Source organism: Daktulosphaira vitifoliae, unplaced genomic scaffold (assembly GCF_025091365.1).
Source record: "Daktulosphaira vitifoliae isolate Bord-2020 unplaced genomic scaffold, ASM2509136v1 Scaffold_2, whole genome shotgun sequence".
Taxonomy (NCBI): Eukaryota; Metazoa; Arthropoda; class Insecta; order Hemiptera; family Phylloxeridae; genus Daktulosphaira; species Daktulosphaira vitifoliae.
Window position 1 is genome coordinate 43675079 of NW_026099573.1, and position 27957 is coordinate 43703035.

A 27957-nucleotide genomic window follows, 5' to 3' on the forward strand; every position below is an offset into this window, starting at 1 on the left:
ATTTTAACTATTTTCTATCACTAAAATGATAGCTAAACATTGAAAAAAAAAACTTCTTCCTCACTTTAATCCCAACTACTTGGGGTCGGCAACCCTTATCCTAAACTTCCACTTAACACGATCTCCCACATCATCTACGCTCACATCAGCTGTCCTCAAATCGCATTCAATAGCATCCCTCAATCTCTTTTTTGGTCTTCCTCTACCTCTTCTTCCTTCAACATTCATTTCTATAACTGTTCTTACAGCTTCCGATTTTTCTGTCCTCATAACATGACCAAACCATCTAAGTCAATTTTCTCTCATCTTATCCACGATTGACACTACACCTATACTCCCTTTTATATGCTCATTTATTATCCAATCTTCTCTAGTCACTTCACTCATCCATCTAAACATTCTCATCTCAAAACATCGAAAAAAATATTAATACAAAATTAATCATATAATATAATCATAATTAAACATGCAATTAATTAATAAAGATATATCAGTCAAAAACTTAAATACAGAAATAAAAATCAATCTAAAATTTCGGTGTAGATGTAAGTTAGATTTTTTCCTGAAAAAAACATTATTGAAAATACATGAGTTCAAACAGCTTATTGTGCTAATTTAAATTTTGTCTTTAGAATTTATCTACCGTATCTAGTTTTCGAGATCATTTTACTCATTTGTAAACTAATGAAATTATATATACAATTAAAAAATATTAATTTGTAATTTCATTTATTTGTCAAATGAAGAATTTTTTTTATGTTCATCACTTAAACCTTATAAAAGTAACAAATTAAATTGTATAAATAAATATTTATAATGAACTAGAGTATTAATTAGGTAATGACATAATTTAAAAAATTATTAGTCTGTAACAGATATTTAGCACTTATGATTTTATTTTTTTTTATATTTTTATATTGATGATTTTTATAATAAACAACATTATTATGGGAGATGATGGATATAAAACACCAATACACATATGAAACATTAACTCAAATTAGTAGAATAATAGATTGCGCATAGGTCTATTCAATTTTACTTGACTAGCCAATGAGAAGGATTTTGCAATTAAAATATAAAACATTAAGTTTCCCCCTCATAAAACAGGCCTATAAAAGAGCAATTTCTAGCTCATTCGCCACCTTTTTTTTTCTCTAAAAAAATCTGGTCATTAAGTGTTTTCTGCACCAGATTATTTCGCGTTTTGTACTTAAAATCTTTTTACACTTGGTGTTTATTATCTGAATCTCTCATAAGTAATGTCATTTTGAAAGAATAACTTAACCTTTTTATCTTTTTATTTTTATTTAGTTTTGAATATTTATAAAATATTAAGACGCATTAAATTTTTATTTTGTGTTTTGTGAGTTGTTTCAATTAAGAATTTTTTTAATTCTTCAATTGAAGTGTCTATTTAATAAGTGCATTTCGAAAATCTACCTTAGCACATCTAGCGGTTAAAACTATTGCAATATTATAGTTTGTGACGTGTCACTAAGGAGATCGTAGAATGTATTTTAAATTTAAATAGATACGTGTTTGATTGATTGCACAAGATACTGATGGTTTGTTGAGATCATTACCCTAGCACATCTAGCGGTTGAAATTATTGGTAAAACAATAGTTTATAACGTGTCACTAGGGATTGGTTCTCATAAGCTATCTGGTTATATAAATATTTATTTTAAAATATAAAGTAACATATATACTCAGACACCAAGTATAGAAAGGAACTACAGTGAAGTAATATTTCAAGATTAATAATATGCATAATTTTACAAAATAAATAAGTAGATAAAAGTCAGTGCTCTTTTTATTTATATTATTCTTGCAACAAACGATCAAGCTAGCTGGACACAAGGTAAGAAATTACATTTCTAAGCATGTCATAAAAATTAAGGATAGTATTAAGAGGAATCAAGAATAACTTTTATCGAAGGAATAATAGAATTGTTAAAGGTGAATAATTTGAAAAGAGGGATATTATTAATAACTATTTTCTCACCATTCGGATCATAATAGTGTGCGTTCAACGAAGATGTTTTAACTTATACGCATACATAAAGAAAACAATTTAGCCATTAAGGCTTGGCGCCCAACAACTGGACACTTGCAGTTTACGTAAACACACACAGTTTATTATTTCTATAATACAACCACTAAATATTAAGAGTCGTAAAATTCTTCTACTTAATCGTTGCACGTTTCATTGTGCGTCATACAGAAGTGATTTACTTGCGATCTATATTTTACGACAAAATAGGAGTGGTCATTATATCAAAACAGAGAATTTATGATTATATGCCATATGCTTTTATTTTCATTTTGCAGCTAAACAAATTTCAAAACTCCGGTTAACATAATATTTATACTCATATTCAATTTAATTATCCTCTTATTGTTTTTCATGTCAAAAAAAATTATTTCTTTCATTTCACCATCCCAATATACAAAACATTAACCTACTTAACACTTTTTTTTATGACAAGTCGATAACAACTATTGGATCAGTATTTCTAAAGTTATTAATAATTAAAAGTAAGGAATGGGTGCAGCTATTTTTATCACTTCACTTTTCTCTATCTATCTTTTCCTCTAATCTAGCTTTAAAACGTTAATAAACACTAAATCAATACGTTCCAAAACGACAAGTGATCAGTTAGTTCATCTTCTACTTCTTCCTCACGTCAATCCCCACTATTTGGGGTTAGCCACCCTTATCCTAAATTTCCACTTCATACAATATACCATATCACCTACGCACATATCAATCGTCCTCATATCACATTCAATAATATCCCACTATTTCTTTTTTGGTCTTTCTCTAGAACCTTAGTGCACTCTTATTCTTACTCTAAAATTATCTATTACTCTTACACTTTTTACCCTGGTACAAATACCATCATATTATCCTCTATTGTATTAATGTAACTGTTTGGGATTCTTTTTCTTATTAGTGCTTACTTAGAACCTATCTCGGTATTCTATCATCACCATCATCTATTAAAGGCAATGCTTTGTCGTTGATCTGTGCGATGACCTTATTTTTTTTTCTTGATTCAATCACCTTCATTAGTTTTCTTTCTTATCAATTTTCCACGTTTCACTGCTACATGAAAGCACACTCCAGAACAATTTTTTGACAAATCTTCTACGAGTGCCAATGCTCAGATGTTTATTGGTGAAAAGCTGATTCTTGTTTTGGAATGTTTGCTTTGCCAATGCTATTATTTTTCTGATGTCTGGAGTTGATTTATTATTGGTTATTCTGTCATACGCTTTCCTAATTTTATAAATATCATACACACCTTTTTCTTATTTCCCCCATATTTTTCTATTAGTTGTCCACACAAAATAATGGCTCCGTCATTGACTTTTTAGGTAAAAAACCAAACTGTTTCTTTGTTACTGATGTTTTTTCTTTTATTATTTTGACTATTACCTATTCTCAATTCTTCATAATATTAATCATAAGCTTTAAGACTTTATAATTTCCACATTTCTTTATAACTCTTTTACCTTTAATATTGGCACCACAATACTATTCCTCCATTCTACTGGCATTTTCCTTTTTAATAAGATTTTTTTTTAAAGATTCTTCCTTATAAAGATTACCTTATGCCAACACTGCCTAATATTTTCAATCTACTGGCACTCATCGGGTCTTAATATTTTATTCTTTTTCAATAATGCTACAGCCTCCCTTACCTCTTTCTCACTAATTCATCTTCAAGTCCTCGTTCCACGAGATAAATTCAAATGTTTTTTTGAATACTACTCATTCAGTAATTTCTCAAAATACTCTTTCCCCCCTTTTATTTTTGTCATCATCACTCGATAGCACCATCTTATCATCATTTTTTATACACCTTATATAGTAATAATCTTTAGACCTATTTTCTCGTACTTTTGCAAGTCTATTGACTTGTTTTTCATAATTCTTTGTTTCTATCCTATCATAAAATTCATCATACCTCTTCAAATTCGCCTTATTTACAGCACCCATGGCTTCTTTGCACAAGCGTTTATACTCAATGTAATCTTATCGGTAATCTTCTAGTTAAATAAGTTAAAAGACAGAAAAATTCAGCTTCAAATATTGAAAATGAATGGAATACTGATGAAGCTAGGTTATTACTTAACTAGCTAAGTAAAAACAATACCTATGTCAATGTAACAAAGAATACAGGAAGCATAAAAAGATTTCCATCAATACAAATTTAGTTAGCTAAGTAAATACAATAAAATCATGGGCTTAAAGCTGAAAAAATATTGGGATCATAAATAGTCTCAGTGAATTTGTGAGCATAGTCGACAGTTATGCTCGCAGTTATGTTGGATAATGTCATCAAAGTTACAACTTTGAATATAAAATACAAGAGAAGAAATAGATTGTTGCCATGTATTCCAATGATACTAACAGATATGCAATTTCCATTTAAACGTTTGCAGTTTCCGATGTGACTCACTTTTGCAACGACCATCAACAAAACACATCGGCAATCGTTACAGCTGTATAAACTAGAATAGGAGAATCCGAGTTTCTTGTACGGAAAACTGTATTTAGCTAGCTTATACATCAGAAAACCTGAATTTTTCGTGTACTCACCAAGCGGAAAAACAATAATTATCGTATATCTAAAAATACTCGAATATATAAATGGAATGTATTAGAGAATAATGAACAAGTTTAAATAAAAAGAAATCCACTGTTTATTGGATTTTTGAGTTTCTCTAAGTTTCATTTTCTCTACAATCGCAGAAAAGTGAGACAGGTAAGCTAGTATAGATTTATTTAATAACGTAAATTTAAAAAAGTTGTATATTATTGTAAATGAAAAATAAATAAATTTGCACAAAGTAATCACTCAATGGAATAATTAAAATTACTGTACTAAACCTGCGTCCATTATAATGTATAATAATTTCCTTAATGATAAACTCTGAAACAAGTTGAAAAAATCAACATTATTATTAAGACAAAAATATGTGTGAATATTCTAAATTAAATAATAAGCTAAACATATTAATTGAGCAAATATTTAAGCATTTTATGGCCATTATACATTTAATAAAAACTTGAGATTAATTAAAACGTTACTAGCAATATAATTTCACATAAAACAAGTTAATACATATATTTTAAAAGCAACTTGGTTGGAAATGATGTATGCGATAAACATTAATTCAAAAAGCTTAAAATAACTTCTACTAATTATGTCATTATTTATAAAGATCGTTTAAACTTAATTTTAAGATGCCTTAATTAGTGACCATAAGGACAAAATATAAAAAAAATGAATGTTTGAATAACATAAGAATCTAAATTACACAGATTAATTTATGGTATCATTACATTGAAACAATAAAATAAAGAGATAATAAAATCAGTAAATGTTGACATATTTAAGCAGTGCAATGTTCTAATGCTCTTTTTTTTCAAAATCCTTACATTCTCCCCTATTATTTTATAAAATTGTATGTATAACAGTATATAAACTTAACATTAAAATAACCTAACAAATTTAAAAAGACGACGGTTACTATTTATAAAATGAGTGTTTGAAGGATACATACATATTAAAAAATCAGTGTGATCTAATGTTTTGTGTACTGAGATATTGGAATTTTAAATTTCAAAATGCTATGTTATTTTACAAAACATCATAACTACAAGAGCTATTACTTTCGCATAAACTGCTTTTTTCATTAGTTCAACGGCTTAAAATATACATTATGACATATTGAATATTTTTTACCAAAATCTTAATTTTATGAAAAAGACTCTCCTTGTTTTTTCTTTCTACCCTTCATGTATTAATTATTCAAACATCTATCTAAATTTTATATGTAAAAGACTTCAGTCTAACAATTTTAAGGCAAATTCTGTATTTTATTTTTAGTATTAAAATATTAATGTTTTTTTTTTTGAAATGGGAAGTATCACAACTTGCCACATCTGATTATATTTATTGAATTCATACAAGAATTATTAAGCTCACGGATCATACATCTCCAAACATTTCTGATTAAGATAATTAGAAGCGTTAGATATTTTACATAGCGTTGTTCATTAATCTAATGCAATGAAGTGGAGCAGTAGCTGTTAGCAATTAGTCAACGCGTAGCTTCGCTTTAAATAGAAAATTTCATCTTGTACAATCTTTAAGAATACACGAATATCACGTTTATCCAGGATAATCGAGGAATTCCTTTTGCTTCTGATTATTATTATTATGTTTCATTTTGAAAAATTGGTGCACCATTCCAAAAGCTACATAATCTCATATTTCCTTATTTATATCTTGATTACAAGTTTTATGATTTATATGTGTAATATATAAATAAATATATAAAGGGAAATGTTTTTTTTTTAAAAATATGTCGAATGAAAGAGGTATAATGATAGTATTTATCATAAAAAAATTGTATTGATCCATATATTTTTTAAAAGTTATAGAGCATTATAAAATTAAAAATATAAAGAAGAATATTTTTACAAAAATCTTATTTTTTTATTAACTTTGATGTCTATTTTTACCATGAAAATAAAATAAAATCTGAATTTTTTTTTTTGTATTATCATATATTACATAAGCTTTAATTTAAGGTATATATAAAAGTGTCAGCATTTCCGGAATACTTACAAAAGTTAAGCTGAAAAAGTTAATTTTTTATGAAAAAGTTGTAATTTTGTATTCCCCTCTGTGGACAAGTAAAGGGTCAGATTTATAAAAAAAATTCTGGAGATTTCCCCCATTTACGGAGCACGAGGGATATTTTTACTATTTTTGAGGGTAAAGTCTTCGACTAGGTACGATTTGTGATATCTTGACGTATCGTTGAAAAAATTCGGTTCGATGAGAGCTGAGAAAAAATGGTAACAGACATAAAAAAAAAAAAAAAAAAAACATAGTAAAATTAACACCTTCTTAGCTACATATCGAAATTAAAAAAAAAAATCGTAATACTTTACATCCACGCTAAAGTGCATTAAAATCTCAATATGTTTAAATAAATTTCTTGGAAATAATTTTGTTACTTAAAAAGAAGAACTTAAATAAATTATTTTTAGTTTATGATAAATTATTATGGTATTCTATATTGATATTATCTATCAAAAAAATACTAAAACAATTTAAATTATTCTTTTTTATGTTAATTATTATAGTAAATATAAATATTCATTGAAACTTCAATAAACTTAATGTTTCGAATTAAAATCTTCTAGTTACTTGTAGCTAAGTGTTATAAATTCAAAAAAATTTTCGAAATAATTCTTAAACTTTAATAAATAGATTTTTTTTTAACAAAAACCTTGATAACTCCGATACTTCAATTATTCAAACCTTTAAATAAGTCGATATAATAATTTCAATTGAACTTACCAATGTTCTATTGTACTTTCAAACTATTTATTGTTTATTATTGAATGGTCAGTTTTTTATTTAGATCATGTTCCACATAATTGTATAATTATAGTTAATGCTTCCCATTTTACCAATACTAGTCTAAACATTTTTTTTTGCAAGACAAATTTATAAATAATAAATTACTGAAACATTTTTTATATATAATTTAGATTTAATATTTGTTTTTTCTATCAAAGTGTTAATGATTTATTTTATCTTAAAACTCATAAAAAGAAATGGTGAAACAATTAACAAAAGTAATTATTATAGGTATAAATTACAAAAAAAAAATATTTATAAGTTTTATATATTGAAAATTCTAATAACTGTGAATTTTTTATTTTATTTTTTGTTACAATGCCCACATTAAGTATCGTGTTTTACACAAAATCAAGAAAATAACTAAGCACACATGTTTAAAACTTGTTAAATGTTGTCGCACAACAGAAGTTTCGTAAAATTATCAAATCGGAAATTAAAATTTAATAATAAAAAAAGAATATTTTCTCAGGTTTTTTTACTTGGGTTTTCATTTTAATAGATGATTATAAAATTAAAATTTTTACGCTGCGATGTTTTTTTTTTGTGTGGTTTCCTACAAGATAAATCAATTATTAAATTATTAAATTAAAATTCAATTTTACAACTTTTTGTTTTCTTTTCATATTAAGCATAGTTTACCCAAATTATTTAACTTTATTGTTGCTCTTTAATATTCACGTAGGTTTACGATGGCGTGTTACGCTGTCATACTAATTTATAGTGTTTCAAGTTCATTTTGGCGTGCCAGTATTTCCCCTTTTTCGGCTATTTATGAGTGTAACCACTAACCTTTACTATGTAAATCAAGGTGGGTAAATCTTTATGGTTTCAAGAATTCTAGTATACAAAAGGACTTCCAAACAAATTAAAAGTTAACTCCTCCTTTATTTTATTTTAAATACATCCAGAACGCATATAAATGATATAACAAAACCCTAATTCATTTTGTAGGGTTATTATTTATTAATTATATGGTAATTTTTTTAATTAAATTTTAAAGTTAAAACAAAATATCATTATGTAATAATCATTCATAAAGTAAAAAAAAAATCATCGAATTATGCTAATCAAAAAGGATTTCATTTAGTTAACCAACGTTGTAATCAATTGTGGTTTACAAATATTTTCCTAATTTGTTGATTAATAATCATTATTAAAAATATTTTCTCATTTATTTATAAGTTTTATTTTGGACTTAATAATCAATCATTTTGTATCGACAAAATATTATGTCATTGAAAAACTTTTCTACAAAATCATGAAAAACGAATTATGTAACATCTATATGTTACAAGTAGTTTCTGATAACTGATAGTACATCTTTAGACTCGTTGAGCATTTATTTCTTAATGCGCATTTTGAAATACCTACTACAAACCATAGTTTTTGGATTCTATTTTACTGAAATAGTGTTTGTGACCCTAATATTACAAAAGCTTCCTTAGTATTGCATTTCTTTTATTTTTGTTTTTTCTTGGTATTTTTTCTATTGGGTATCTCGTTAAAACTTCATAAATTTATTTTTCTATGAGATGTTAATAGTTATACAAAATTTAATTTGTTCAATAAGCTTAATATATAAATATTGGATCCAGATAGAAAAATTCTTATTGACAACACAATATATTACGTTTGTATTTTTGTTTGGTATTCAAAAAAAAAAATCTAGATTCATACATTTATTACAATTTGTATATTTAAAATCATTGGTTAAAGAAAAAATATAAAGTTAATTTTATTATAATTATTTATCGATTGGTTTTAACAAATTTTTGAATAAATATTCGTTTTATCATTTTTCTATAATATATGTGTAATAAACAAAAATTTAATATTAAGGAAGTGGGTGAGTTGTTATTATATGAGAAGGTCTAGGGGTTTGACGTGTATAGTAAAGTCTAGTCTTAATAATTTCAACGACTCAATAAAGTTATTTCTATTTTACCCATTTCTATTCTTGTTTATAACATGAAGTTTTAAGAAATAAAGTATGCAAATAAATATTCGCACTCGCTATTGTTTCCATTCTTTGTTATTTGAATTGATCTTGTATAAACTTCTCAGAGATAATTTTTTTAATAATATCTTCGATAAATTCTATTTAGTCGATATCGATATTCTTAAAACTCACTCTGAACTTGTTAAAATAAAATAATAAGAATATGTCTATCTTATTCAAACTGTAATCGACGAGACTGGTAGCTCAGCGATTTTCAAAGATAAGTCTTTGCTGGCGCGGACACGGTTAAATTCGTTAATATATGTTAAATATTATTACAATGCACCTCTTGATATCCTTTACATCAACTGCTTACCAAAAAGAAAAGTTTACGACTGGCGGGTGTACACGGACATGAAGTACTACTGCTATTTTAATTAATATTAATTACATTACTACGCTTCTTTACTTTGTTTTATGAATGAAGACCACAATGGTATTTAAAACTATTTACCGAAAACATGACTATTTTACCTGAATAAATAATGTTTTGCTTTTTCGCTCTATCCAACACATTTAAAGCTGTCCAGGAATGTAGGACACAAAAATATTCGAAATGATTAAATATTTAAAATAATATTAATTTGTCATGAGGATATTTAGTTAAACATGAAACAAAATAAGATTTAATATTGGGTAAAATATTTTAAATCATCTAAAACTAAGTCCTAGGGACAAAATATTTATTTATACTGACACAAATTCCATGTAAGATAATATTAACCAAGAAACGTACAGCCCTTTCCTTTTAGGAAAAAATGTATCCAAAATCTTTAAAGTCTAAATAGCCGTTGAACACATCAAATCTTTTTAAATGTCAAAGTCAATAATTTTATACTTATAACGAATTAGTAAGTGAAGAAAAATACTAATTTTGTAATTATATTAAAATATGGTCTACAGTTATAAAACATTATAATATTTTCTGTTAAGAGAGAATGGGGCAAGTTGACACCTTTAAGCTTTATTTGAATATCTTAAAGAAAATATTTACCATTAAAACATAAAATTTAGTTGATACATTGAGACCGCAATTCGTAAAAAGTTAACTAATTAATTAATTAATTAGTTTTTTAATTAAATAAAAAGATAAGTTTAATATTAATTAATTAATATCAAATATTTTAAGTATTATTAATTAGTTACGAAAATTCGTATTTTTGTCTCAAGCGTATTTCATATTATTAACATTTTTAAACATTGGTGGGAGAAGGGGTGTAGTCAAGAATGGTTAAGTAATAAAAATAACATCAACCACTCCTTATCTCATTACTTTAAATTGTAATAACTTCTGAAATACTGGTTCAAAAGTTGTTATCATTTTCTTAATTAGATTACTATCTAATAAATAAAATAATTAATTATGTGTTGTCATTAAAAAAAAAAAAATTGACACCGCCATATGACATAAGTGATGAACATAATATAAAAAAATATTTTTTAACAAATACATGAAGATACATATGCAGTCTAAAAAAAGTAAAATTTGCAAAAAATTATTATTTTAAGAAAAATTAAGTCGTTAAACTTAACAGAATCACCCAACACTCATTTTCCATAGACAATTAAAACAAAATTTAAAACAAAAATATGACATATTGTGTGTCATTTAAATTATATCTGAAAAATTTGCCATTTTTTTGTTAATATATTTGGAAATATATCTCAAAAAGTTTACTAACTGTACTGTAATATTTTAAATCCAAAAAAATCAATCGAATGAATTGATCAAGTCTTAATCCTATATAATTTTGATCTTAATTCAAACGAAACATGATTTAATTATGAAAATACAGTTACAAATAAAACTCAGTTTATTATAATATAAAAATATCCCAGATTGTTTGGTGATAGTGATAAAGAGACAAACGACTATTTGGTTGATATAATTTAATGGCATTCGTTCGCTGTACGCCTTCATGCGTTTACTGACAATTCCTTATCAGGTCGATTTATAAAAGTATAAAGGTGTATTCGGTACTATATATCCTTTGAAATTGAAAATAATAACAGTAATGACAAAAGAAGAATATTAATAAACTATAAGAATTTCCGTCAAACAGAAGAATCTGCACTGTATTGATATTGTATTAAAAGCTCCTTCCTTCCGGACCAACAAACTTCTAATGTTACGGTATGGTGGCATCAACAATTACTACTCAATGCCTTTCCAATAACATTTTAAAGTAAACATAAGCTTCAAATATTATATAAACTGTTCAACCAGCATATTTGTGCAATTTATTTATTGTGAACAATGTTCATACCAAATCATTGAAGTAAATTAAGTAAATTAATAAATTTAGTAATATTTAAATACTAACGAATTCGTATAAAATACAAGTTTTGGTTACATTTTATTTGAAAAATTACATATTCACAGGTATATTATCAAAAGATTCGAAATCATTTATCTTAAACAATCGTGTTTAAAAAAATTTCATAATTAATTTATTGTGATAGATAATTTTAGCTCTAATTTTAAGCTGTTTTAAAACTAAAAAGAACAATTAAAGTTGAAAATGTTTTTTGTACTATCAAATTTATCTATTTTAATACTTCAATTTTTTTTGAAAAATAATCTCAAATCTGAGATTTTTTAAACTTATAATTTGCTGAATTATTAATAAAGTTTTTCTTAAAGATTACATACTTCTTCATAAAATTTATTACACCCAGCAAAAAATTAAATGTATGTGTTATAAGCAGCCATAAAATAACATGATCATATTAAAACATGTATGAAGGAACAAAAAGTAGAAATATAAAATGGAAGTTTCTAGATTCAAATTTTCTGTTTTGGAAGTTGATACGCTATTGTACTGAGTAACTCTCGGAATTAAGACACAAATAATTAATGTTACTTCAAAAGGGTGTATTTCGTTTCAGTAAACACAGCATAATATTAAAATTGAAAATTATCTTTAGTTTATTTGGCAAACACAAGTATAATATTTATATATAATTATACTATAGATATATTATTTCACATTTGATCATACATTAATTAAGTCACTTTAGAAAAATTTTAAATTTCAAAATATTTTACTAAACAATTTTATTTTGATTAATATTGATGATATATTTTTTTATAATTAAAGTACATTGTAATTAAAAACAAAATAGTAAAAAAATATTGTAGATGAAATTGAAAATTCATAAAATAATACAGAAATACTCGTCAACTGAAAACTTTAAAATTCTTAAGGATAATTTTCATTTGTATGTAATTCAAAGTTTGGCATTAATTTTTTTTTTAGTTTCGATCACTTTGAAAATCTTGAAACACTGTATAAGTTGAAAGCCAAAATTTTTCAGCTAAAATGATCATGGATTTTACTTAAATTTAATAGACTTGAGTATTATTTACAGCTGAAAATGTAATTAAGTTTCATTATTTGGATTACTTAACAAACTACACTTTTTTAGTCTAACTTTTTTTAGGTCTAACAGCTCTTTTTTTGTTCTTAAATCTAATATTTGATCTGACTTTTTTATCAGTCTTATCATTTATTGAACTAGAATAGGTTTTATTCCTTGTTTGCAAGGTAAATAGCATTTCTGGATCTATAAAGTTAGAATTCGGCAAGCGCTTTCGTCTTCCTGGCTTATATTTGTACTTTAAGTAAATGGGATTTGGCTCTACAGGTATTATAGAACATTTAATGGTTCCCACATGATCACGATAAATTTTCTTGGAAGGAAATTGCTGGTAGCATTTCAAACAAACGATATTTTTGTTAACGATGTCAAAGTCCTTGTTTGGAAATAATTTAATCAAGCCTTTTTTTAAGAAAAAATTTTCATATCCAGTCTTTATACTATTATTCTTTTCAAAAAGATCTTTAAATGGACCCGTTGGAGTTAAAATTATCTGAAAAACAATATTTATTCTTGTAAATAATAATTATTTTAAAATTAAAAAAGTAAATTCCTATTTTAAGTAACTAGTCATAAAAGAGGTATGATAGGGCTGTGTTGGAATCGCGAAAATTGGAATCACTGTCACGGGCAGCTCTATTTATTAAGCGAGAAATCATTACAGCGTTTCCAATTGCTGTCTCTCTTTTCAATGACGGACTTCAATGAACGGTTAAGAAACTTGCTTTTTGTTAGAGTTATAATGACCCTTGGTGAGCCATTGAAGCAAAAAAAAAAATAATAATAATTACATGAAAACATATGCACAATATTACCTTTTGAGAAATATCCGGTTGATTAACTGATCTAAGACCCAAAACACCTAGACAATAACACTTAATAAAATATTCTTTATCCATTTCATGCGTTTCTTAAGCTCAGTTTAAGATATATAATAGAATACTTCACAGATTGTGAAAAATTCTGTCAAATTTTTAATAATCCATCTTATTTATACTTATATAAATATCTTGTTGATAAAAAGTTGCTATGGTTGTGTCTTAAATAAAAAATCGTTTTTTTATAATTATTATTAAACCAGTGTAAAAATTAACTTTACTTGAAATGAGAAATATAATTAACTAAAATTGACGATTAATTTAAATAGTAATACAGTCAAATTTGCCAACTAAGACAGTAGTTAAGCTTGTTCTAGCTAAATATTTTACAGATTTCATCACTTAATTTTTATGAACAAACATTTTGTGTTCCTTAACAATACTTGCAAATATTTCACTAGTTCTATTAATGATTGATACGACTAAAACAATAATGGATATTTAACTTACTGAGTTTAAACACCACCCCAAGTTGGACCATTTGACAGTACTTTTAATTGCATTTAGATGTAAATTTTATCAAATTTTTAAAGTCGTAGTAAATTTCATTAATACCGTTATGTACTTATTAGCATAAATTATTTTTGCTGAATTTTTCGACAAAGTTTTTAAAGTTAAAATATCTTTTTTTTTTAGATTATAAGTGGTTAAATTTGTTTCCATTCTGTTTAATTATTAATCCAAATTATTAGGTTCGATGCAAAGCTGAGAAGGTATTGATTTTACTAAGATGTGATTATTTATTTTTTTTTTTTTGATTCTGTTAGATATTTACCTTTCATTTGATATAATTTTTTTGAAAATCTATCACTTAACCTGCTCATTGGGGGGAATTAAAAATGCAACTTTTTTACAAAAATTAACTTTTTCAACTTAATTTTTAAAAATGTTCCAGAAATACTGCATCCTTCAAACATATATCAAATTAAAGCTCATTTTATGTTCTATAAAATAAAAAAAAATTTGTCCCGACACTTTATCTTCTACATTTAAACAGCTGCCGTAGTTAAAAAAACACTATTTTTTGTTAAAATTTTCGATTTTCGATTTTAAATTTTCAACTTAAAAATGCTCTAACTTTTTGAAAAATGTATATATCAGCACAAATTTTTTTTTTCTAAATACATTATAAGTACATCTTTCATTTGACATACTTTTTATTAAAATTGGACAATTTTCCCTTATATAGGGGGCGTTCAAAACTTAAAATATTGTAAAAAACATAGATCTTTTTCAACTGAACTTTTGAAAATGTTCCGGAAATACTGCGTCCTTTAAACATATATCAAATTAAAGCTTATTTTATGTACTATAAAATGAAAAAAAAAAATTTGTCCCGACACTTTTTTTTCTACATTTAAACGGCTGCCGTAGTTAAAAAAACACTATTTTTGTGTTAAAATTTTCGATTTTCGATTTTAAATTTTCAACTTAAAAATGCTATAACTTTTTGAAAAATGTATATATCAGCACAAATTTTTTTTTTCTAAATACATTATAAGTACATCTTTCATTTGACATACTTTTTATTAAAATTGGACAATTTTCCCATATATAGGGGACGTTCAAATCTAGAAATATTGTAAAAAACATAAATCTTTTTCAACTGAACTTTTGAAAATGTTCCGGAAATACTGCGTCCTTTAAACATACATCAAATCAAAGGTTATGTTATATACTATCAAATGAAAAAAAAAAATTTGTCCCGACATCTTATCTTCTATGTGCAAATGGCTGTCGAAAATTTAAAAAAAAATGTAATGTTTGCGATAAAAATTACATTTTATCGGGATGTTTTTTGTACTTAAAACTGCCATAACTTTTTCAAAAATGAACAAATAAAAATAATATTTTTTTGTATTGAAACCTTAGATATTTCCCTTTCATTTGATATAATTTTTTTTGAAAATCTAACACTTATTCTGCTCACTGGGAGGATTTAAAATAGTAACTTTTTTACAAAAAATAACTTTTTCAACTTAATTTTTGAAAATGTTCCGGAAATACTGCGTCCTTTAAACATATATCAAATTAAAGCTTATTTTATGTACTACAAAATGAAAAAAAAAAATTTGTCCCGACACTTTTTTTTCTACATTTAAACGGCTGCCGTAGTTAAAAAAACACTATTTTTGTGTTAAAATTTTCGATTTTCGATTTTAAATTTTCAACTTAAAAATGCTATAACTTTTTGAAAAATGTATATATCAGCACAAATTTTTTTTTTCTAAATACATTATAAGTACATCTTTCATTTGACATACTTTTTATTAAAATTGGACAATTTTCCCATATATAGGGGACGTTCAAATCTTGAAATATTGTAAAAAACATAAATCTTTTTCAACTGAACTTTTGAAAATGTTCCGGGAATACTGCGTCCTTTAAACATACATCAAATCAAAGGTTATGTTATATACTATCAAATGAAAAAAAAATTTGTCCCGACATCTTATCTTCTATGTGCAAGTGGCTGTCGAAAATTAAAAAAAAATGTAATGTTTGCAATAAAAATCACCTTTTATCGGGATGTTTTTTGTACTTAAAACTGCCATAACTTTTTCAAAAATGAACAAATCAAAATAATTATTTTTTGAATTGAAACCTTAGATATTTCCCTTTCATTAGATATAATTTTTTTGAAAATCTATTACTTAACCTGCTCATTGGATGGGATTTAAAATAGTAACTTTTTTACAAAAACTAACTTTTTCTACTGAACTTTTGAAAATGTTCCGGTAATACTGCATCATTTAAACATATGTCAAATTAAAGCTTATGTCATGTACTATAAAATTTAAAAAAAAAAATTCGTCCCGACGACCTATCTTTTATGCGCAAATGGCTACCGTATTCAAAAATATGCTATTTTAACAAATTTTTTTTTTATTTAAACAATATCTACAGATTTGCATCGAAGCGTTTTTTATGATAGTGATTTGAATCACTGTCAGATATCATTTATACTGGACCCAACTATGCCACGACCCCAGTGTGCCGCCACCCCTCTGTGCTGGGTTTTTACTTTTCATCACAACAAAAAATCAAAAATTGGTTAATACGTGTTTGAAGAACAATTTTCAACTTCGTAAATCTGATCTCCATACACGATGATTTTTTTTAAATGTTATCTACTAAATTTATCTTAAAATAATAATTATGTTCAGCAAATTATTTTTGGTACTTTTTATCTTCATATATTTCTTAAATTATGAATTATTAAATATGATTTTAAATTATCCCTAAACCTTAAAAGGATAACAATTTTGATTTTTTAAATGACAACATACATATTTAACTAGCTTATAAAATGATTTAATTAAAAAAATGACTAGTCAATAATAAATTGTTATAATTCAAATAAAAACATAAAAATGTTATAATAATGAAAGTGGGATTGGGATGTATATGGTGAGAACCTGATGTTGTTTGTGGTCCTATTTGGGTCGTATGGAGTCCGATGGTTTAGAACGACAAAGACAAGTAAATATAAAAATAATAAAATTACCTCTATTTGAGGTGTAACAAATTTTTGTCTGGTTAATTTCTAATGTCCTACCTAAGAGGCAACGAAATGGCGGAGCCAGTTCAGGAATACCATATAACGTCGTGATTATGTAAAATATATTAACCAATCAGTCAAAATTAACACTTTAAGATATTAATATAATGAATGTTCTATTACTTTGTCATCCTTTACTCAAACTTTTCAGGTCTAAATAATTGGGATAATATAAACTTACTTACTTCATTTTTTCACAACAATGAATTGTAAATCAAAGACAATTCGACAATCATTCTGATATATAGAGGTATCAAATTCGTAATTTGTCATATAATAATAAGTCAAAACAAATTATTTTCGTATATATGTAAGCAAGACGTTTAAAAATATAGCCAACATCAACATGGGATCGTGGCTAACAATTGTTTTCTTATTTGAATTCGGCAAAAGCGAACTGGTGTCTGAGATGATTTCAGTGCTTTTTATAGTAAAATGATAGTACCCCCAATCCAGGGATATTGTTGTCAGTGCTTTTAGTGATCTTTTTAGTTTATTGTATCTAATTATACATTACATGGTTATTATATTGAGATAGCATATTTAACAATGAATAAATTGAAATATTTATATAAATAATAAAAAATTGTGTTAAACAGTGTACATGTTATGACAGATAAGTTATTTGTTTGTTTACAAGTAATATAAAATACAGATTATAAATTTTTCATTGATAATTATCAATTACATTATAATGCAATATACGTATATGCCAAGCAATTATTTCGAAAGTTAAAATTATTAAAATATAATGTGGAGGTGATATTTGAGTTTTTTTATAATTACTTATTACATTGCTATGAGACGCCAATGTTGCGTTTTAACACTAGACATTCCTAGATTCCACTCCTCTTCCGTCTAGGTATAAAAAAATTCATAAATTTCAAAGTACTGATCCAAAAATATAATTTTTTTTTTTTGGAAATTGATCATAATGAAATTTCAAGATGTATTAAAATGTTATTAGTATCAATAAGAGATAGATTAGACACAATAAGCTTTTATTTGATATGATTTTTTAAATTAAATGAAAGGCTTGAGTATAGGATTGGATTCGATAAAAAGACCAAGAAATGAATATTTTTCTTAATTTTGTTTTTAAAAATATCAGGAAACGTTTACATTCTTTAAATCTATACCAAATTAAAGTTTATGAAATGACACTATGCTGTGTGACTTCACAGAAATGTTTTTTTTTTAATTTATTATAATTCTCGAACATAACAATCATTACTCTAATAACAAAATGTTTTAAAATTAAACATTTTTATCGTTACAACTTATTGCAGCCCATCAATTTTAACACCCATTAAAACGTGCCATCATAATTATTATTTTATTTTTTATCAATAAGAATAGTTTTGTATTTTCAATGCACAACGGTCGATTTGGTATTAATTTTTTTTCTTTTTGGAAATTTTACATTTAACAGATTTTGTATCGTAAACTTAGTAATGCGTGAAATCAAAAACGATCAAAAGAAATTTAATACAACGACGAAATACGGTTCGTGGTTTATGTACTTATTGCATCTTAAAAGAAACCATTTTTTTAGATAGTACTCACAAAAGGCTAGATATATAAATACCCACAACATTTAAATATGAGAATGTGTTTTTTTATTGGTTTATTCGCTCAGCTAAGAATTACGAAAAATATAAAGAATAATGCAACTGAACGTATTTGGAGTAAAAAAAAAGTTCATTTACATTCTTAAATTGCTGATATTTCTGATACATGAAGGCTATTCAAACGTTCTTCCAGTTTGCCGAACTTTGTGTTAGATTTACATAAAACACAATATAAAATACTAATTTTATCGATACTAAGATTGAAAAAAGATTCTGTATTGTTTTTAGAACAAAACAAATAAACTTTAAGTTTAATGAAACGGCAAATTACTTCTATCGTATTCAAATTAGACCTTTTTTTTTTTGTTAAAACTTATATCTATTTGTTAATGATAAAAATACTTACATTTATTGCTGAAAATTTTTTATAAATATTTCGTGAAAGCATACAGAGAATTTAACGTTAGACAATATATTTTACTTAGTATAATAACAGCAAAGATATTTTTCTTTTTGACTTTTCTTTAATTTCATATTGATGGATGGACTTAAAAATAGTTATGTTTGATAAATGGAAAAATATATAAAACTAAAATAGACTGGAAGGATAATGTACCATGTTATTATTAGTATATGGACAATCGATTATTTAACGTTAAAATAATTACTCTGTATGTAAAGTGATTTATTAAAAATAATACCTTAAAATTTGTCATTTCATAATGTTTGTATCGCGAAAATGTACCAACTGAATAAATTTTTGTATATTTTTAAGAACCTAATGAAAATCTGCTTAATCAGAAAAAATATTTCTAAAGGGTGACTATTAAAAATTATATGAGAGCTTTAGTGTGATCCTTAGTTATAGATAAAGAAATTTTTTTTCTTAAATTTCTTTAGTCTCACGATTAAAAGAACGTGTTGATTATTAGCATAACTTATAATCATCATAATTTAGAATGGAAATGGCAGAACACGTGATAGTGTTGACAAATGATGGATCGAATGCAAATTAATTTTCGATGGGCATATTACATTTATTACTCTCGTTAAACATTCAATCGGATTATATGATTAATATCAAAATTAATTTCAAAATTGCCCACACAATACAAATAGACCAATCTAATGCAAGTATACATATAACGCATACAGTTGGTTTTAATCTTAATAACATATTATAATAAATTATTTACTTGTATTCCTTAAAGTATTTGTGTTTTAAATTGAACAATTAATCCAAACTTAAAATGTATTGACTAGATATTATATCACTTTAAATTTCCTACAAAAACAGATTTATTTCACTTTTAAAGAATAAAAATAAATTTACTTTGAATATGCTATAGGTTTCGTGTATTGTATTGCTTGAAATGTTTACGGATGTATCACGTCTTCAGTAACTGAAGTTTATAACTGTTATAAACTGATATTTCGGACTCGTTACAGAATCCATTTTCAGAACAATAGTAATATGCCCGTGGTTGTAACTATACTGTCAGTTAAGCTTGTGTACTGTTTTGTTTTATATCAGTTGTTAATTGATAACAATGTTGTTATTGTCGCATTTTTGATAACAACTTTAGTTTGTTGTTTACGGCATTCTTGACATTTAACTCTACCTTTTTTGCACCGGTAATTTTCTGTTATGTTATTTGTAGTTTATTTTATTTCACATATTAAGTTAATTATTTTGTTGTTTGTTGATTTTCTTAATGCCTGGTGTATAATAGGTAACCAAGTTTTGCTAACAGTCTATCTATCTTCCTGGTTTTATTTTTTTTAATTATATAATATTATAATTCTTTATTTTGTTGTTAAAATAAATATTTATATTGTATAGTTAGAAATATGAAAATGATACGAAAACTACAAACATTTTTATGATCTTAAAAACAAGTACAGTGTATTAAAGCAATCGAATCAACTACAAACTTCAGTATACCCATAAAAAACTCAAAAGAACATAAAATTTCTTAAACTTCCGTTATAGCAGTGTATAAATATATAGAAAAAAATCCATATAAAACATATAGCTTGCGGATTAATAGGTTTTATGGGTTAAAAATAAGTCATAGATCTGTGACGAATAAGTTATTTGTATATAAAGTATTCAGTAAATAAAGAAAGGGGTTTCTATTGTTTTCTTTCTTTATAAATATTAACCTGTTCCCTAAATTTCAGAACACCTTGTATACAAAAACAAAGGAAAGAGTTAATGATTTAAAGACATCATCCTCGTTTTATCAGAACAACCTTTGTTGTCAGGAGAGCAGAATGTAATCACTGTAATGTCTATCTATGTCTGAAAATTGAGTAAATACAATGTAACTTTGTATTATTAACAAATATAAAATACCTATCATTCATTTATATTACGTTTACCTTTAGAAACAATTTAATTTTATTATTATTTATGGGCACATCATTAAAAGTAAACCTATATATTTTCAAAATTATAACAAATCCTGTTTTTTTTAATAATTCTAATATTCACTCAATAATATTCAAATCAATTAAAACGCATATATTTTAAAATACTATAAATTTTGACAAAATAGAAAAATTGTATTTAAAAATATTAGTTTTAAAGTAAGCTTACATTTTTAACTTACAATGAAGAAATATGTTCATTGTTTTATATAAAATTAAAACATTTGTAAACAAATTTTTACTTAATAAATTATTAATAGTATTATTTAACATTATAGCATATATGATTAATATTATTGAAATAATACATGTACAAATTAAGTATCGATATTATGAAGACTCAACTCTAAAAAAAATATTATTATCATCCTCTTAAATGAAACAATTGTTTTACTTTAAAATTACCATAAAAACTTGGATTTTATTCATAAATTATTATTTGTATATCTCACATCTTTAAACTTATAGACAAAACTAATTTTCTAAAAATGGTGAAATTTAAAAAATTTAAAAATTCTATCAGTTTTCAAATTATAGATGATTTAATTAAGAAATTGACTGGTCAATAAAGAATTTTGGAGCAATATTTCATAATTTATTAATATTTAAAAGTGAAGACTGGTTGTGAAGAGTAAATGCTATTTTCATAACTAGACATTTTCTGACCATATTCTTCTTCCAATCAAGGTATAAACATGACAATTATCTCCGAAATACTGATCTAAAAGTCTTTATTGAGCAGTAATTTTCTTAATTAGATCATTATCTACTAAATAAGATAGTTAATTATGTATATTGAAATATGAAAAATTTAAGTTGACAGCTCTAGGTACAAGGAATAAACACAAAAATACTTCATAATTGATAAATTGAGAAAAAACATTGAAATAAATAAAAAAGGTCAATAAAAAAATTATGAGTATTATATTTATTTTCCGATTTATTAAATTATTCAGGATACATTAATCATTAAATGGAGAACATTAAAAGAGCTATAATTTGGTTTAGTTTTGAACAATGTAATTATCTCGTTGCTATGTAAAACAATTAAAAAATTTTGACTTTAACATCATAAAGCTACTAGAAATCAATTTGTATTATGTACAACTTTTAAATTCTTTAAAAAAATACCATACGACACCGAGTGATCTGTGTTACATGAAGAATAACACAATATCTTTTAGTATTTTTGAGAAATGTACAGATATTCTATGCAGTACACTTTAAAATCTACTATTCTTACCAAAAAATGTATAATTTTTGGCTTTAACTTTTAAAAAGTCAAGTTTTTTGAAACAATATGAAAAATAATAAAAAATATAAATTTTATATAATTTTAAAGCTATTGGAAACGTGTATAAATTCTTTATATATATTTCATATCTTGTAATTATCTACGTTAACTTTTCAAAATATTTATTCAATTGAAAATGAAATTATAAAAATGACTGTCGTATGATTGATAGAAACAAGGCTCAGTGACACAAAAAGGTGTAATGATAAAAATATGACACACATGCAGTTATGTCACTGACTAGGGTTCGTTTTATGTTATTGTTCAAATAACAATTAATAGTTCACGCAGAAGACATCGCTGGTTATCAATCATAAAAATTATTTTTACATTACAGTAACTATAACGTGAAAAAACCATTCACCCCATGTTATATTTTTATTTAGCTGTCACATATACGTCATATCCTTCTGGTAATTTCAACAAATTTAAATATTTTTATTATGATCCCGTTTAATTTCATTTTTGACATACTCTTTTTCTCACTGTATCACATTGACCATATAAAAAAATATATAGATTTGTTTATTATGGAGAGGTTATTATATTATGAAAATAAATAATTCAAATAATATTTTTTTAAGAGAAATTCAAAAGTATAAAATTAAAATAAAGTTAATGAATATCAATAATTGTTACATGATTTGTGAGGAGTTAACAAAAAATTAAAAGAAAAAACCAATTATCCCGTGAATTTGTATTATTAATTTAGTATAGTGGATATTTTATGATGATTAAAGATTAATGATGCACTAATTCATTATCCCGAAATATTGGTCTCTATACAAAGTAATATACCAATAAGTGCCAGAAAATACAATAACACTAGGCTACGTCTAGCTGAGGCTCCGCTGGACGGTGACCTGCGGACCTATCATGCCTACAATGAATTAAGTCCTTCAGGCTATTCTTACAAGTAAGCCACTGATTTCAGTTGAAGTAGCCGGTTACGCTGGGCACGATATGTGTTATGTAAAAAAGTTAAAACCAAGATGTAGTTTACTCAAAAAAATAGTCAAACTTCTAAATTAAATAATAACTGAAAAATAATAATATGACTACAAAATACTTAGGTGTATTCACAATTACAGATCATAATAATCTACTAATTATTACTCAGTACAATAGGTAGGCGAAAGAAATCTTAATAATCACTAAAAACAATCTTTAAATACCGTGATATTATTGAAAAATATATAAAATTGACTTGCGTAAACCAAAAATATATATTACTAAAACCTATGCGCGTGGATTTAGAAAAAAAAAGCTCATAACTCGAATAAAAATCAACAGATTTCAACAAATTTTGAAGGTACCCTTTGGAATGTCTCTGGACAGGCCTTGTAAAAATTTTAAGTAAAAAACGAAAAAACAGGCAATAATAAGCATTTTTTATAAACATTTTAAACGCTTATAGTGTGCTAAAAAAAATTTTAAATCTGACATCATTAAGTAATTTTTCCAACGTTTTTTTATAATACAGAATATTCAAAAAGTAAAAAAACAGGTTAATTGTTACAAACAGTGAGAACAGTAGAATATTTTATTATTACCAGTAAGGCAAAACAATAATCAAACCAAAATTTTAATTTTTTTAAATAAATTCCTGGCTAATAAAAATATATAATTGAGTATATCTCGATATTTTTTTTAAACATAATTATTAATACTAGTTTTACATTAACGTTAACTATTTAACTAATTGATTTGTTATGTATCACATTTTTATACAATTATAAAATTATTTTAACCAAATAAATTAAATGTTAAAATGGTGAACGCTTCAAATGGGCAAAAATTGAATGAGATATTTAAAAAAATAGATTTATAAGTATGTATTCGTCCATTTGTTAAATTCTAAACTAATAAAATTTAATACATACATAGGTACAATATACCTTTATACATAATATGTACATTTTTAAGTCTAAAATATTATGTTAAATTTAAAAATATAACCTATATTATGGATGAACAGAATATTATGAAAGATAAGTTAAAGGTTGCCACTTAATATTTATTTTTACAAATTTACTGTTGAAAAATCTATTAAAAACACTCTTTTTTAAACAAATAAATGTTTATTTTCGCTAATATCGATTAAATGTGGTGGAACTCCTAGCGAAGTATCATTTATTAGCGAAGCGAAAAATTAATATTTTTGGCTAATTAATAATTAGCCAAAAATAGTAAAAATCATTAAGTAAAGTATAAATTGTCAGTTAAAATATAGTACTATTATGGTAAACTTATTTTTAGTTGATATATTTGATATAAAATGTTATTAACTTTACAAAAATATTAAGCTACTAAAAATGTTTGCGGTCTTATAGAATATGAACAAAGTAGAAGGTCTAGATACTAGCCTTGAGCTGGATTATGTGATAACTCTACCATCGAATCAAGCATCCATCTTTCGAAAAGAATTGATGAAAAAAGGGGTGCCAAATAGTTCTATCAAAATTGTAAAAAGTATTGAAAGTGAATTTTCTATAGATAAATATGTAAACAATAACCATCGCACAAGACCACGAGTAAAATTTATGCCAACTTTTGTCAAACTCGGCACATACGGTGATGGCGAATATAACGTATTAATGCGTAGAAGAACTTCGCCGGATGCTCGAGAAACTGTTTGGATAACATTAGCATCAAATGCTTATGGAGCTTCCTCAAATACTTCCAATCAACCTAGTTGTGATGGGGATCAAATTGATAATGCTGTAAATAAGAAAGAAAATGTAGCAATTAGTATGACAGTTAATGAAATATGCAATCATGAGGGTTTAATGATAAATAATTGTCAATGTAGAAGCAATACATGTTTTGAGTACCGTGAGGCTTTGATTAAATATTTTTCATCCTATGATGCAAATTGTACCGAATGTTTATTTAAAAAAATAGCCGACAGTCTGCTAACCAATTATGATAATGAATCAATTCAAGAAAGTGAATTCGTTAATGATTCTAACATGTGTCATCTATCATTAACAGAAATTAAGGAAAGAGATTTTGTTGAGTCGGAGATTATACATAAGGAGAATTTAACCAACGACCAAGCAGCACTAGAAATAGAGGAATACAGTTCTATTACATCAAAAGAAGTATCAAAGGAGAAATCGACCGACATTCGTCTAAAAGGACTGAGTAGTGGAGAATCGAACACTACATTCAGTACATTGTGTGAATCAAATATAGAAGTATCAAACGTTGTGGAAGGCTGTGATGAAAATCAGTCAAACTCAACACCACAATCAACTGAAATTAATAACGAACTTCAAACAAATAAAGAATTACCTATAGATAACGAAAAAGTTTTACGACAATTAAATGTAAAGCCAGTTAAACGATCATTTTTTTCAGGATTATTTAATAAAAAGAAAAAAAAGGAAAAAAAAATCAATTTAAAAAACTCGCAAAAACAATCATTGTAGATTAAGTTTACATAAAAGACAATAGTAACAAACCTCAAAAGTATTAAATATTTAATTTAAAAATGTACAGTAGAACGGATTAAAATGTTTAGAATTATTGAAATTATATTAATAAAGTATGCAATATTTTTTACATAAGAACATTGTTAAATTTTTATAGAATAGATAAATTATAAAATGTATTGTAAATTATAACAGATAAAAGTCAAATAAACACTTGAAGGTTACGTTATTAAAGTTTTGAATAAATATTTCAATGAAAAATGAAGACTTTGTTTAAAGTTGTAAAATAACATGTCTACATATTTTTATGACGATAACAATAATCCTATTACTAGTTGTTCAAAACCCCATCGCTGCAGTATTTATTTATTTTTTGTTTCGTGCCTACGCCCTTTGTATTATATCACTATTCACTAGTTCAAAAATAATTCACAAAACGTCCTGAGTGTGACAAAAGTACAAAATACATTCTATTTTAGATTATTACCGAAATGGAAAAAAACCCGCCCATTGACCAAACATTGATAACATTTTTAAACGTAAAACCATTGTCCTACGTATGTCTAATTGTTCAAACGGATCAATAGATAATAAGTTCACGAGAAAAAATCTCGTTGGTAATGATTATCCTAAAAGATTGTCTATGTTCCAGTAGATATAAGCTGACCCGTGGCTGCAGGTGTTCTAGAGAGTTCTTGGGAAAACTGACCATCGCTAGAAAGGTTCACATTAGTCCTAATCTTTGTTTAAAACTCGTTCATTGTGTTGGAATTTAAAAGTTTATTTTGTTTACTTTTTAAATACCATTGCACCTGCCAATGTATTAAAAAAAAATGCATAAATGAATAGTATTTAAGTAAAAATTTAATGTTTGTGTATATGATTCTCAAGTCTTGTCTAAAAATGATAAAAAAAAGAAAAGAAATGAAATTTACTTTTTCTTATTCTATTATAATATAAAATAGTAATTTGTTTGCCAAAATGTTTATTTGTCACTTTGACCACAGTTAATGATTATTAACAAGAGCACCGCTAAAAGTAAATATATATACTTAAATACTTTGACTATGGTTGTTATAATATAATAAAATTATAAATAAATATATAATATTATGAACACTGTTAGAAAATAGATTTCACTATTAAAAGGATCTTTTTAATATATTTCGAATAGTTAATCATTTGCATTATAAGTATCCATTTGTATCCTACCCGCCGGTATAGAGAATCTTTCAAAAAAATGTATAAATTAAAATTTAAATAATTCTATAAACTATTGTGAATATCAAGTTTATTATGAAAAAATATATTTTATGAAAACTATATGTAGGCTATTTTTCCATATCTAATATTATGATGATCACGACTATAAAACGTTCAAAATATTACTTTTAAAATCTAGTAAACCTGTAACCTCGCATAGGTTTGCTGATTTTTCAAAATGTTTAATTAAATTTATACTGATGAATTATAGTTTTATCATAACATTAAATTGTATTCTTATGTTATTTATTTCTTTTAATATAAATTAATTATTTATTAAAAAATATGTATATTTAAAAATTATTTATTTTTAATATAGTTTTAATTTTGTAATATTTTCTTTAATATTGTAACATTTGATTTGATTGTAACATAATTGTAATTTGCTGATCTATTATTATTAGACCAGAAAATAAATATTTATAAACACATTTGAGAATGGTTGTACTATTAACTTTAGTATTAGTTTAAAAACAAAAAACAGTATATAAGACGAATTGGATTGAATTGCCAGAAGAATACCTTAGGGCATCGTGGGTAATGCAATTTTTGTTTTTATGGCAATAAGTCTTTACTATCGTATATTAATTTATTATACTTTGAATGTGGTCTTGTTTTACACGTTTTATCTTGTTTTAATTATTACGTTTGCGTTATTATTGAACTATTTTTCATTTCTATT

General features: G+C 25.2%; 2 protein-coding genes across 5 annotated transcripts; one reads left to right on the forward strand and one right to left on the reverse strand.

The window, feature by feature from the left end:
* The first annotated feature begins 961 nt into the window (after positions 1-961).
* On the forward strand, positions 962-26115 carry LOC126898379 (uncharacterized). Of its 4 annotated transcripts, none has more exons than XR_007702238.1 (3): positions 962-1864; positions 4064-4778; positions 21033-21286. XR_007702238.1 is itself a non-coding variant. In XM_050672353.1 (3 exons), exon 3 carries the CDS (start codon positions 24912-24914, stop codon positions 26007-26009), a length of 1098 nt encoding a protein of 365 aa, XP_050528310.1. In that variant the 5' UTR covers positions 962-1864; positions 4064-4778; positions 24909-24911; the 3' UTR covers positions 26010-26115. The 4 variants fall into 4 exon arrangements, 3 of the variants coding, with proteins under 3 accessions (XP_050528310.1, XP_050528311.1, XP_050528312.1); XM_050672353.1 differs by lacking the exon at positions 21033-21286 and adding an exon at positions 24909-26115; XM_050672354.1 differs by lacking the exons at positions 962-1864; positions 21033-21286 and adding an exon at positions 24909-26115 and having other exon boundaries at positions 3417-4778.
* LOC126898384 (uncharacterized) lies at positions 12642-14300 on the reverse strand. The gene is made up of 3 exons (XM_050672362.1): positions 13653-14300; positions 12892-13330; positions 12642-12828 (listed from the first exon to the last, which is right to left on the reverse strand). Exons 1-3 carry the CDS (start codon positions 13734-13736, stop codon positions 12803-12805), a joined length of 549 nt encoding a protein of 182 aa, XP_050528319.1. The 5' UTR covers positions 13737-14300; the 3' UTR covers positions 12642-12802.
* Positions 26116-27957: the final 1842 nt, after the last annotated feature.

Coding starts and splice junctions, on each gene's coding strand:
- LOC126898384 (XM_050672362.1), bottom strand. CDS start 13,736: ATGGATAAAGAATATTTTATTAAGTGTTATTGTCTAGGTGTTTTGGGT. Junction 13,331..13,652: donor AACCGGATATTTCTCAAAAG/GTAATATTGTGC, acceptor ATTGTTTTTCAG/ATAATTTTAACTCCAACGGG. Junction 12,829..12,891: donor AGCTGTTAGACCTAAAAAAA/GTTAGACTAAAA, acceptor TTACATTTTCAG/CTGTAAATAATACTCAAGTC.
- LOC126898379 (XM_050672353.1), top strand. CDS start 24,912: ATGAACAAAGTAGAAGGTCTAGATACTAGCCTTGAGCTGGATTATGTG.